Source organism: Zonotrichia albicollis, chromosome 3 (assembly GCF_047830755.1).
Source record: "Zonotrichia albicollis isolate bZonAlb1 chromosome 3, bZonAlb1.hap1, whole genome shotgun sequence".
NCBI lineage: Eukaryota > Metazoa > Chordata > Aves > Passeriformes > Passerellidae > Zonotrichia > Zonotrichia albicollis.
Genome location: NC_133821.1, coordinates 13,975,132 through 13,989,128, shown reverse-complemented (window position 1 = coordinate 13,989,128; position 13,997 = coordinate 13,975,132). Strand labels below are relative to the sequence as shown.

The 13,997-nt window shown below is 44.9% G+C and overlaps 1 protein-coding gene across 1 annotated transcript; it reads right to left on the bottom strand.

Annotated features, from left to right (window-relative positions):
• Positions 1-62: 62 nt before the first annotated feature.
• Positions 63-13,987, bottom strand: POLR1B (RNA polymerase I subunit B). The gene is made up of 15 exons (XM_074536771.1): positions 13,747-13,987; positions 13,502-13,669; positions 11,566-11,712; positions 10,609-10,741; positions 9,678-9,814; positions 9,005-9,228; positions 8,137-8,308; positions 7,127-7,298; positions 6,049-6,330; positions 5,344-5,477; positions 4,736-4,906; positions 3,989-4,145; positions 3,059-3,255; positions 2,402-2,655; positions 63-1,606 (listed from the first exon to the last, which is right to left on the bottom strand). Exons 1-15 carry the CDS (start codon positions 13,888-13,890, stop codon positions 727-729), a joined length of 3,372 nt encoding a protein of 1,123 aa, XP_074392872.1. The 5' UTR covers positions 13,891-13,987; the 3' UTR covers positions 63-726.
• Positions 13,988-13,997: the final 10 nt, after the last annotated feature.

Genomic DNA, 13,997 nt, shown 5'->3' with positions numbered 1-13,997 from the left:
CAGCTGCTGGGGACTTAAGGAGGACGAGCTCCTACAAGATCCATGTTTGCACATGCACGAGCCAGGCTGGAAATGCATCTGTTTTATTCTTCTTCAGCCAAATGCACCAAAAGAAACCCCAAAGCCCAGCACTGCTCGGCTTGGTGACACCAAATGCTTCCAGGATACACCTGGCAGGGCAGCCTTGGCTACTTGCAGTCAAGGCTGTGGCTTCACACAGCAGAACTTTGTGCCACCTTCTTTATGACTCAAGGCACGTGTATTGAAATAAAAAAAACGCAAAAAATGTACAATAACTTCAACACAACCCCATCATTAAGGCATACATTTTTCAAAGATTTTTCTTGAAAAAAAAACCAAAAAATTTTTTTTTGTAATTTCCAGCATTCACCTCATGCTGTTTTATGACCTCTTCATACCTACAGTTTCAGCCCGAATTCAAAGAACCCCATCACTCTCAATCCCAGGAGCTTGGGTGGAGCAGCAATAGTGCCTGATTTTCATACACATCTCAATAGCTGGTGATCCTTTAGGAAGTCTAAACAAACCAAAAGAGCCATCTTTCCTTGCCCTACCTACAGCTTGGCAAAGCACCCTGTCAATACAAACATCAAATTAATCTTGAATTCTTTTGAAGAACCTGAGAACTGACTTAATAACTGAAACTCAGCGACAAGACTTGACATGTGCCTCCTCCCTCCAACCATCACCACGCCAAGGACCAAGCTACTCCACATTGAGCTTTGTTTTGATGTTCATGGCCGCCAGCTCAGCCACGAAGTAGCGGAAGACATGGGGCACAGGGACAACCTCGATGGCATCCACCTCGCCGCAGACAGAGCAGGAGTACCTCCTGCTGCTGGTCACCGAGGCCTGGGATAGTTTCTCCAGCACAGGGGACGTCATGCTGCCGCAGCTGGTGCACACGTAGGCCACGGAGCCGTCGGAGCAGTTGAAGAGGCGGTCCTGCAGCAGGAAGGAGGTGCCGTGGGCCAGCAGAGCGTCGCGCTCCATCTCGCCGAAGCGGATCCCACCTTCCACGTTCCTGCCCTTGACGGGCTGGTTGGTGACGGCGTCTCGGGGCCCCGTGGTCCTCACCTGGAACTTGTCGGAGACCATGTGGCGCAGGCGCTGGTAGTACACCACGCCCACAAAGATGTCTGCCTCCAGCTCCACCCCGCTGATGCCGCTGTACATCTTCTCCGTGCCAAAGTAGTTGTAACCCGCGCTGGCCAGAGTCTCACCAAAGTACTTCAGAGCAGATTTCTTCTCGGTGAAGGTGAAGGGAGTGGCGTCGTAGGACACGCCGTGCAGGGCTGCTGACTTCCCTGCCATGCTCTCAATTAACATGCCAATGGTCATGCGGGAGGGAAAGCCGTGAGGGTTGAAGAGGATGTCTGGAACCATGCCGTTCTCTGTGAAGGGCATGTCCTCAACAGGCCACAGCTGGCTCAGGATGCCCTTCTGTCCGTGCCGGCTGGCAAATTTGTCCCCAATGGTGGGATTTCGGGGAACCCTCACAGTGATGCAGGCCTTCTTGAACTTCCCAGTGCCACGGTCGTTGCTGCACAACCTCACGTTGTCCACAATGCCCACTTCCTTACTCCTGTGGAGGTGCAAGAACAATCATAGCAAAAGTGTCAGGTTTGATAATAATTTTTAGTTTCAAAAGGAAATAAAGCAAAAAACTTAAACCCCTTATAAAATGCATTTGGACAGCTGAGAAACACCACAATTTTTCAAAGTATTACTCAGCAGTGAGGGAACTCAGGCTATGTAAGAATTAGGGCAAGGAAGCAATACAAAGATACAAAGGCATCTTCCAAGTGCCATTCAAGTACCACTTTTGGGTGATAGGGTAATGTGCCACCCATGATTTAAAATAAGGATCATTTCAACCTGGTTCATCTGGATCACACTTTGTATCAGATAAAATGCATCCCACTGCCATATCCATTGTGTTAAGGCAGCAGCCCCTCTCCCTACCACCAATAAATTCACACCATACTGATGGGATCCCAAAATAAAGAACCCAATTCAGTTCTTCAGTAGAGAGGGAAGTTCAGAGCAGAAAGGGAAGGCAAAGTATGAGCTCTGACAAGTTCCTTGTTGTGCTCCTTCTACAGATGAGCCCTCAGCCTGATATTCCATGTGCCAAGGGTCTGCTGCAGGTTTAACTGTTATCATGTCCACGTACAACCAGCACAGGCAAATCACCAATAAAACATCCTCCTGGGATAAGCCATCTCTGCAGCACACACTGGCTTAGAGAAAAGATGTGACACCTGCCTGGGAGTCACCTTCATGCTCCCTGTCATGCTATGGACACTATTATGTGAGGAGAAAAGGGAACATCTGCAGGGAAATGTGAGCAGAGCCAGGAGTGACAAGCTGTACTTACTTGTAGTACACAGTGAAGGTCTCCCCTGTGTTGAGGTTCATGAAGCTGTAGAAGGGGTCCCCAGGCTGCAGGATAGACCCCACAAAAGGCAATCCATCAGCATCCAGCTTCTCCCCAATGTTTGGATCGCCAGGCCTGATGCCAAATACTAAATTATCTCCTGCCCTGCTGGCTTTAAGGGAAAGGTCAATGCTCTCTGCCTTGATAACACTTCCATAAGCAAATCCTCTCTGCCAGGAAGATTTATTTACGATCTAAAAAGGAGAAACAGAAGGCTGTTAAAGACTGGCTGATAACCTCAAAGAAGAAAAGATTTACTAAGGTAAGCATCAGACCAAAATGGGAATACTGCCTTTTTAGTCTCCCAGTAAGTCACCACTCCAAAAAGCTCAAGCCTCACATAACCCCAGTATTTTTCAAAGCTGGAAGGCCATGGCCTTGGACAAACAAAGCTCTGCTCTACTCCCAGCACTTCCAGCATTGCCTGCTGTAACAACACAACCACTGTGCTGCTGAATCTGCCCAAAAGGTGTGAGCCCCAGCACAGACAGAAAGCAGGGTCCTCTCAGCTGAGTATCACCCCTACTCCCAGTGCTCCACATCTAATTCATTCACAGGTGTGAATGAATTAGGATTTTGTCCCTTCTGGTGCCTTACCATTGCATCTTCCATGTCATAGCCACTGTAGGAGATGACAGCCACGATGGAATTGGTGCCAACGGGATAGCTGTCCATGCCATAATAGTCATACATGCTGGGCCTCACCAGAGGGCTCTGGGGGGTGTGCAGGTGGTACAGCTTGTTATCCGAGCGATCCTTGTAGTTGTAAACAGGAAAGCCCATGGTTTGCTTTCCTGGAGGGAAGGAGGGAAACTTGGATTTATTCCTCTGTGTGTCTTGTTAAGAAAAAAGCTGGAAATACTTAGAAATTTAGAGGGATCATCAATCTTAACTCCCTTGGAATTTAATAATTGTCGTAAGCCCAGCTCTAATTTTTCTATGAACCACAATACTTAATGCCTTTCACAGCATTTCATAAGGACTACATCTAATTTTGTTTTCTTTTCTGCAATTTCAAAATCCCCACTAAGGCTGGCATGGTGCTTCTGGTTTTGCTTACTTGGAGATTTTTTTTTGTGTGTTTACTTGTTTTGTTTTGTCATTTTTGGGGGGCATGTATGTGTGTCTTCCCCCCAGTGCTTCCCAGACGAAAGTCCATGTTATGTATTTCCAGGCCAAAAAGCATTTGCTTCTGCAGCATAAATATCCTGGCAAGGGAATGGAGTTTTGAATAGTCATATTGCTAATTACAGAAAAATATGAGAAAGAAGTAGTGTTTTAAGGACATCTTTCTGAAAATACTGTCAGAAATTCAATATACTAGAGGTATAAATCCTATATATACATTTTTAATATATTTTTATATATATATAATATAATATATATATTATATATATAAAATATATATTATATTTAATCCTACAGATATATTTAGAAAATATAGATATGTTCAATATACTAGAGGTGTTAATGAGGTGTTAATCCCTCTGCCCAGGGTCTTGCAGCCCTGGGTACTTCAGCACTTACCCATCTGGCACTGGTACATGTTCCGTGGACTTTGGTTGTGGTCAGAGAAGGGAATGAGATTGGCCACCACACTCAAAATGCTGTGAGGGAAGAGTTCCTGGTGAGTGGTCACTCCAGGCACCACCTCTGACTGCAGTGTGGCCACGTTCATGAAGATCTGCAAACATCAAATTGGATAATGCTTGTACATTTCCTTCTTTTAAAGGGAAGGAAACAAAACAAAGCTGTCTCCGATGGCTTTCTGTCCATTTCAGTTTCAGCTGTGGGTGTTGCCTGCACTGTAGTGTATTAGCAAGACAAATCAGACAGCTGGTAAACCACCTGTCACAAGTTAGCTGCATGGAAGGAATCCTGAAATACAGAACTGCAGTAATGTCTCCTCCTTTCTGTCTCCCACTTTAATAGTTCCAAGTGGATGAGCTCCCCTGCAATCCACTGCTTGGCTGCCCAGGAGCCATTTGGCAAACAAGATGCAACACAAGATGACACGGTACACACAGCGCAGCAATCCTTCACTTCAAATCTTCACAAAGTTAATACCAAGTGCAGATCTGAAGATCTCAAAAAGATCTCTACAGTCCAGCTCTGACATTTACCAGAAATCAATTTGCAGGAGTGAAAAACCCCATTCTGTCACCTATTCCAGCTCTTCAAAACAAGCCTCATCCTCAGCTCTTTTTACAAATATTCACCAAACCCATTTTTGATGCCAGGTACCTCTGCAACATGGGAATATGCAAACCCCACCTGTTCCAGAGTCCCAATCCATTCATTCTTTCCATAGGCCAGATTTCTGACAGGCCGCACCATCCGGCAAGGGTTGGTGAAAATGAAGAGCCCAGGATACAGGCTGGGTTTTCCTGTCATTGGGATAAGGACCACTTCTGCCCGCGCAGGAAACCTCTTCTCTTGTGTGATCTGTTGGTGCAAAGAAATAACAAGCTAGAAACACAAACTGAGTTTAACTAAACTGCATCCATCTGCTCACAATGATAACGTCAACCACTGGTGTAGCCACTAATTAAAAAGCTATGGAGAAGAGTTCTTAGAATTACTTTTAGAAAAATCTCCACAAAAAAAAAAAAGACAGAATATGTCTTATCTTGCCTTCTCAAAGAAAATGTTCTTTCAAAAACTGTAACTTCATAAAACAACAGATGAAACATATGGATTAATAAAAAAGCTAACACAAAAGCACACTCCAATACTAATACACAACCAAAGATAAATTACTGGGTCAGATTAAAAAAAAAAAAAAAAAGGAAGGAAGCCTAAGAAGTTCCAAACATTGCTATTTTTGACCACTGCATGTTGAAGATGTTTAGCTAAGAAACATTCCAAACAGGACAACAAACCTTGAAACGGCGGAGAGTTTGTGCAATCTCGGGAGCCAGCTCCTGCTCCACCCAGCCCACCATGGAGCCATCCAGCACAACCCTGTAGCACTCTGAGTAAGGCTGGCATGGAGCTGCATCAATGGGGGTGACACCTGTGGCAATAGGGGGTTGATGGACAGAACAGCAAAAAAATAAAAGCAAACAAAACACAGGAGTTATTTCTGCACTTCTCAGTTCACACCTAGAAATTTTCTGAGACATGAAAAAATTCTCAGCAAAGCCATAGGCAGGTTCAATGGAAAATGAAAAACACTTACAACTTACAATGTCATTCCCCTCCCCATTTTTCTGACTGAAATAAGGGTTCTCATTATTATTCTCTCATTCTCATTATTCTCTGATTACCTTCATTATTGAAGGTAATCACAAGTGAACTGCAGTTCAAGTCATTACAAAGTTACTGCTTTTTTTTAGTCCAGTTTCTCAGAGCTGTGAGAAATTCCTTGTGCAATTCTTTGTGCTTCAGTGAACATCCTCACACTACAGCACTAACATTGAATTTTACAGGCTGATGTACAAGCAACGTGTTATTTACCACTAAGCAGAAGCCCAGTAAGTACAGGTCAAACTTGATTTTGCTCCCCAACTGAGCAGTGTGCTGTGATGCTGTGTGAAGAACCCTTCCCAGGCACCTCACTAAAGCATCAGGCCAGTGAAACATACCCAGGGAGCATAACAAAGGCGGGATATCTGTCACGGGCACCATCTCAGTGACAATTTCACACAGAGCTGTCATGTGGTTCATGAGCCCACAGGGCTCTCCATCTGGGGTGTCCACGGGGCACAGGAAGCCCCAGGACTCGGGCAGCAGCTTGCGCACGGTCGTGGTTCTCATCTGGGAGAACGCCGCCCCTCTGTGGATGCAGCGGAAGTGGGAGAGGTAGCGGATGAAATTCAGCTTGTCCCCCACCACACAGAGACCACTGGCCTGCAGCATGCCCAGCCCTAGGGAACAAAGGGGAGATTATGGCAGGAGCTCATCCAGCTTCAACAAACACAGGATGTTACAAGGCAGTTTCTTATTTTTCACTGACAGCCCCTAAAGATGCTCACACTGGATCCCAACAAGGCAGGTGCACGTGCACAGGCAATTCAGTGACCTGCAGAGACTTTAAATTCCAAGCTATTCCTTAAAATCTAGTTCCTTTTACAAACATGAGGAAGCAATTGCCAGTGAAGCAATTAGGAATAGGAATTTGCAGCTGGTATGCTTTACCAAAATTTTGCAGGTTTTTAATCTAATTTCATTTCCTAGTGGGCACTCCATTACAACACTGTCATACTGGGCACTTCAGGGAAGCATTGGATAAATCTGAATCTACATCAGCAAGCCAGTTTCTCTCCATTTAAGCTCATGTGACTAATGGGGCAGTTAGGATTAAAACAAATGCCCCTTCTCTGCATTGCACCTTCTAAGAAGAAATAATATTTGGGAAAGCAAATAGAATTATGGTCATCATTTTGGACAATGCTAAATTTAAGTTCAACTATTCACCTGGGTAGAGGCTTTGCTTTCATAATTAACCTGTTCTGTACCGTGCACAATGCCTATGTTTGTGCATAAATCTTGCCTTTTTTCCTCAACTACCCCCTTCTTCAAACCCCTTTTAGCAATTCAGTTACAGTGTACAATGTCTGCCTACAAACAGTTGTAGCTTCCAGTTAAGAGCTTACATTGTTCCTCATTTTGTTTTACAGGAAAAAAGGAAAATAAAAGGTGACCTCAAGCCTGCAGATTTACCTGTTTTAGACCTCAGGTTACCAGTTGCAAGGAGATACTCAAATGGCTTGGTGAAGTCTGGTGCCAGGCCGAATGCCTTCACCAGGCTGTCTGTATTTAGGCTGATATCTGTCTTTTCTGCTCTTTTCTCCAAAACAAACCTAACAGATTGCAGCCAGGTTTCAAGCCTCTCCTACGGTTTAAAAATGAGAGATTTAAAATTAAAACAGGACAGGAAAGGCTCGAATTAGAACATCAGTTGCACATACCACAGAACACCTCTGAAATTAGCAAGATGGACAACTTTTAAGGAACTGACAGTTTTCCAGACTTATTTCCAACCCTGGCTTCATTCTATCAAGATGCTGATGGTATATGTCAACACAGAACTAAAAGGAAAACACCCACCCAACAGCTTGGCAATCACTTCCACCCAGAATGGTGATGAGTCTGGCAAATTAAGCACAATAAGAGAATTTCATAAAGCAGAAACTGTACCTATCATCTGACCACAAGGATAACTCTGTATACAGTGCACACTGTGCCTGCTGTCTGCTTTAGACTATTTAGGATTTTTGGATTAAAAAAAAAAGGAGCTGTTAACTCACTCCCCTGCTGATCTGACAGCAAGGGCTAGGCAGGAAAACAACTTTTTCTGGTTCCTGGTAGCTGTTTTTCATAGCACTAAAATGCTTCCCCAAGTTCCCTTTCAAACCATTCAAGTAGTAGAGATTTTTTTACAGGCTTTCAACAAAACAATGCTAAAGAAAATTCTGGCTAAAGGGGAAAATAAAGATTATAGAAATATGTAATAACACAGGGAAGTATCTTATTTGGGGATTACAACTACTATTCCACAGTGAACTTCATGGGACAGTTAAGCTTCTCTACTCCCAGCACCCTAAAATGAGGTATTCCCTACAAATTGAATTGGAGTAGATTAGTAGTAAGTTACCTGTTTAAAGTCAGAAGCATGTTACCAACTTTCTGATTTGTAAAGAAATATAAAGATGTAGGAGCCATGAGCTTACCTTTAAGAACATAAGGAAAAGCTGTCCTGGGGTAAGCACCTCATGATTCATAAGACTGTCTGGATTATCTTCCATGCATTCCCCTTTGGCAAAAGCATAGAGCTTCTGGGTCATCATACAGAGCAGGTAGAACTTTTCAGTTCTATTGGTCAGGTGAATACAGATACAATTGCTGAAGGAAGAGAAAGAAGAAGGACAACTACCATGATCTCTTCATGCTAGTTTCATGCTCTTCAAGTCTCTCCTAAATAATTTTTTTTTTTAATAAAAGCCTAACAAGGCAAGTAGATGTAAACTACAAAATATTTCTGTTAGCACTATCAGTGTCCTGACACAGAAACTCCAAATCTCCACTGCTATCAAGCCATGTATGGAAAACCGTGGGCTGAGCAACAGTCTAGCACAAACAAAAAAGGAAAACCACATCTAATTCCTAAAGCTGGAGGAAGAGCAAACACCTTACTTTAACAGAAAAATGAATTTTTTAGTTGAATGCCTGCCACACTGACAGTCTCAAAGCAAATTCTTCCACTTCTTTCTAACTTATCTCACATAAGATTTTAAAGCATTTCTTCCATTTTAAAAGATAAAAATTATTCAGAATTGACAGATTGTGTGAAATTGATAATAAACTGCAGAATTTCTGTTCACCAAATGGATCAGAGCAAGCTTTAACCTTCTCTTCCTCAACCTTTGTGTCTTTCATCAATGACATCACAAAAATGCCATCTAAATAAAAACTGTCACCCTCTTGTGAAACTGTTTTGGGAATACTTGTGTCAATCCATTAAAACACATATCATCATAATGCTCTCACACATGCCTATAAATTCAACACAGTGACACTGGATCCCAGCCACATACAGACCTCAGAATGAAATCTGCAGCCTGTTCATTGCTGTACCACTCAGGCAGGTTGAGTTTCACTCTGAAGCTCTTTCCCAGGTAGTCCAGGACGTTTTGCTGCGTCAAACAGCCAGCATCCACCACTGCTCTCAACATCTCAGTGACACAGTTTGCAAAAAAGGTGTCATCTTCCCTTCCTTTCACCAACTCTTCAAAAATCTGGTAGTCTGGGAAATTAACCAATGCCTGAGAGACAGAAGTTTATCAGATCAGAAAAATAAGGTCATAACAACATCTGTCTACAAAATACAGCTAAAGAACTAACCCTGTATACTAACCCAGTGCTCTAGAAATGCCCTTCCACAATGAGAACTGCAAAATGCTGGGGGGCTGAGATGCTTAGAGAGTAATGCAGGGGATATTCATACACTGATAATGATCTCCATCCAGACCATTAATTAGAAAAACCCCACAAAACCATGAGTGTGTGACTCTGCCCTCATCTCTTGTCCCTACAGACACTTCCTCTGCTGCAGACTGAGTTTTTGATCAGTGTTGCACAGTTTGGATGACCTTTCTCCAATCACTGAAAACACTCCAAGTGGAATTAGCTTCTTCTTGTTACTTACAACAAAAATGCTTTGCAAAACTTCTGTGTTTATTCAATACAAAAATGACAAGCATTCATTGCTTACCTTCAGAGCAAATCCCAAGGGGAGGAAGAACAACTCTTTGCGAAAAATGAAATTCAACATGACACAGCCATTTTCCAAGTAGTGAAGGTTCATATTTATTGCGGTATGCTCATCCTTGACACAGTGCATCACCACCCCTGCAAAAATCACAACATCAGCACGAGCTGCACAAAACCAAGCGGCTGCATCGCTGTGTCACGTCCAAGGAGCGTGAGACAATTCATGAGAGAAACTCTGGTGCTTGATGGCTGAGAACATGGGGCAGATCACACTTCACTGTCAGTGTGCCACTTCAAATAAAAAACTCAGCTAAAGAGGGCTGTGTCTCAGGACAGTCAGCACATTTGGTAGGAAGCTTGGAAGATGCACAAAGTTTTTAAAGAAAGACCCAGGCCTCAACTACCCTGTTTGTAACCTTTGGTTGTAGGACAGAGTAACAAACAATTACTGTTCCTAATGGCACACTTATCTCTGTGTTTGGGTGGCAGTGCAGCAGCAGTGTTTCCTGGTCCAGCTCTACACTATCATCTGCAGGACAAAGAAAAATAAAACAAAAAAGGACCATCAAATCTGGCACTGCCTTGAAATAAACCAGCGTGGAGCTACAGCGTGTGCTCAAGCACCATGGTCCAGTCAAATCAGCAACTGGCAACACCCGAGTTAAAAATGCTATTTAACATTTGCTGGCTTAATTCATTTTTAAACTGGTTTTACTAAGTATACATGACAAAGGGAAAGTCAGACAGCTCCCACAAGGCAAGTCCCTGCTTCTTGCTTGCGGTGTGTTTACTCTTTATTCTTATGTGCAGCAAAAAATATTAACATTACACAAGAACTGCAACAAAACTACCAAAATTCAGCTACAGATGGTCACTCCTGTTTGTCCTCAAGCAGTTGTTACTAGGATGCTGCAGGGAACTGCTGAGCTTACCATACTCTGTGAAACCAGGGCCTCTGTTTTTCCACTTGTGCCTTGCCATTGCAAGAGGGAAGTTTCGCCTGGGCATAATCAGCATCCTGATCACTTTTTCTAAGCCATTGATTATAAAGTAGCCTCCCATTTCCTGGAAGGAGAAGAGAAATCATTTTAATACACTCAGAAACTCAGAATTAGCATTGTGAGTAAAAGAAAAAAAATGCCTGTACTATAAACGAAAACCAAACATTTAATGGGAAATAGCAAGACATGATTCAGCACTGCTTTTGGAAAGGCTGCACTCACACTTATGAAGTCTAAACGTAGCAGAGTGCAAGGAAAAGGATGCATGTTCCACAATTTAGAGGAAGAAAAAATCTTTGTGATCAATGGAACATATCTGAATAGCTGCCATTAACTTTTTTAAGTAATTAAAAAAGCTCTGAAGTTCTCACACTGAGTTTATAAACCAGAAGGATTTTCAGAGCAAAAGATTTCTGTCTGGTCACACACAAGCTTACTTTTCTGATTTTCTTTTGTAGTTTTCTCTGCCTTTTTTTGTGAGCTCAAAACGCAGTGCTAAATGAGTCTGTGTTCAATTATAGACAGCTAACATGTTACTGGGGAGACAGGGGAAAAGCTGCAGAAGACAACTGGGAATGGAATTGTCTCTTTCAATCTGTTCTCCAAATCTTTCTCTCCACAGAGTCCCCTTCACAGCACTCTCATTTGCTGTGCAGCTGCTGAGTTTCTATACCAAAACTGTAGGGATTGACACCAAACAGATCCCTGTGCTCAAGAACAATTTCTCAAGCTGCTTCATGGAGCCCCCATAAGCAATCTGCTTTCAAGAGAAAATGGGAAGTCAAACTTGAAACAAACTATCAATGTTCAAGCCCTGCAAAGAGAAGGTGACCTGACAAGTGGCTCAGGTAAAACACAGACTTTCCTGACCCTCAAAATCCCCGTTACCTCTTCCTCCTCATGGTGCTGCAGAAGGTCTTGTGGAGAAAAACCACAGAGGTTGCACAATTTGGACTTGACCATGATTGGAATGTACCCCAAGGGCTGTCTGATAGTCCCTTGGGGCATGTCATTCACTGACCAGCTGATGTCGGCCTAAAACAACACAACACCAACAGTGAGCAAGTTAAGTTGCCCTTTTCATCTTTCCTGCTACACCAACTGCACCTTTCACACAACCACAAGCAGTTGGACAGACTTGTAGCACTGTAAAATGGCAGCAATAATAAAAAAGAGCCAGTAGATTCATGCATAAAGATTACACTCTGGGAACAGTCAATGCGGGGTCACAGAAGAAAATCATACAAGGCTGGAGTCAGGCAAAGAAGCTGCTGGCTGAGTGAACAAGGTTGGTCTGGCTTCCTTTGCCTTCCAGACCCTTCAACAGAGCAGCATAAATATAAAAAGGCAGCCACAGGACAGGAAAAGGAAACTTCAGAAGATAACACTTGAAAGCAGAAGAAGACAGCAAGTGTCCACTGAAAACACATCCACACTACAGGCCTGACAAAATCCTTCCTTTCTTCACTCAGCACATTCATGAGTGATCTGAAAACCAAGAAAGAAAAGCATGCAAGAGAGAAAATTTATTAACAAGTTCTGGCAGTGTGTGTGAAGGAAAACTGCGGGAGCAAAGAATCCTAACTTTACATGCAGAATGATTGGAAGAGCTGCTGTCCTGCAGGAGAGAAACACTGGCACTGCAACACAGGAACATGGGTTTAACATCTGGGAGCAGCAAAAATGAGTAAACTGAGTCTCAGAAATTACTTGAAAAAGGGAAGGGAATGCTACTATGTCCCTTTAAATCCATGAGGCAGCCTTGTCTACACCTGAACTGATGACTAAGGGTCTACAGCTGCTCAGCAGGCTGGGGCTCACATCCCACCTTGGGGAAGTGGGAACATGGAGCTAAAGCAGCACGGTGGAAACAGGGAGTGATTACTGACTGTTTTCTGCTGAGCACGGGCAGGGAAGGGCAGGGGTTAACCTGTCCCAGCACAGGGCAATGCCTTTTCACACCAGGCACAGCAAACTGTTCTAACTGCTCCAAGCGTTCAAAAAAATCATTAAACAGACAATGGGGGGAAAAAAAGAGATGGGAAATAATTCAGGTAAGAAAAACAAAATCAGTTGTAGCTTAGGAAAATCTAAGATCCACTGGGAATACAGCTATGAACAATCTGCACTGCCCCACTTTCAGTTTTCAGATAAGGTACTGCACTTAGAGTGGCTTTTATCACGGCAAGGTGTACAGCTTCAGAGAAATAAAAAAAACGAAACAAAAAAGAAAATGAAAACAAGCAAAAAACCTGAAATCCCAAGCAAGAACTCCCTTGCACCAGGTGCCTCACATAAACAATCAGCTGAGACACAAATACATCATTTTAATAGAAAACAGCAATGTGCAATCCTTTCACACAGCAAAGGAAAATATTTGCTGGGGATGCTTCCTCCCCAGGCAAATTTCAAAGCACTTCACAAAAACCATGAACCTGTGAACAGGAGAGATTTATAGCTCTGGACTTGTGCATGGGAGCAACGCTGCTTCTGAAACCTGGATTCCCGCAGGAACAAGATCTGGATTATGCTGCTCTCTGGGATGACACGGGTCTCCAACCAAGCTCTTCCAAGCCGGAGAAACGGGAAAGAAGGGCAGCGGGGCCGGACCACGACAAGTTTGATGTGCGGGGAAAAACAGCGAGGCCACACATCATCACCAACACCCCAGAGCCCGCGGGGGACAGCGCTCCCTGAACCCCCCGGAGATCGCTGAGCCGGGAAGGGACCTTTAAAAATACAGCACGGGGCTGGGACAGGGACACGCGTGTGCGGGGCTCGGCCCGGACAGGGACACGCGTGTGCGGGGCGGGCGGGCACTTACGGTGATCCTGCCGCGGTAGGTGCTGCGGAGCCCGCGGCACTCAGCCGGGAACACCCTCCTCTCCTGGCACACCGTCCCGGCCGGCACGGCGGGAGGGGCGATGGACACGCCGACCAGCGTCAGCGCCAGCCGGGTCTCCTTTAGAGCGAACTCCACCGAGGGCACATCCTGCAACGGCACCGGGTCAGAGCGGCGGGGCCGGGGGAGGGCCGGGCGCCGCGCCCCCCGCCCCGCGCCCCCCGCACCTGCACGGCGCGATAGACGCCCTCGCTGACGGCGTAGTTGAAGGACTCGATGTGGGCGCTGGTGAGGTCGCGCTGGGTGGTGCCGCGCCGCGGCGGCCGCAGCCGGTGCGGGTCCGGGCGCGGCCCCGTCCCGGTGCCCGCCATGCCGCGCGCTCCTCCTCACAGGAAGCGCCGCGCGCCGGGACGGCCGCGTGCGGGGCTCACGCCGCCTCCCGGCCCGGCTCCGCGCGTGCGCTCCGCACCCGGCTCCG

Bases quoted from the DNA above. Each gene is read 5' to 3' on its own strand.
- POLR1B (XM_074536771.1), bottom strand. From the start codon at position 13,890: ATGGCGGGCACCGGGACGGGGCCGCGCCCGGACCCGCACCGGCTGCGG. The intron at 13,670-13,746 runs GTGCGGGGGGCG...GTGCCGTTGCAG, and splicing joins GCGTCTATCGCGCCGTGCAG to GATGTGCCCTCGGTGGAGTT. The intron at 8,309-9,004 runs GTCTGTATGTGG...CTCTTCCTTCAG, and splicing joins GCTGCAGATTTCATTCTGAG to CAATTGTATCTGTATTCACC.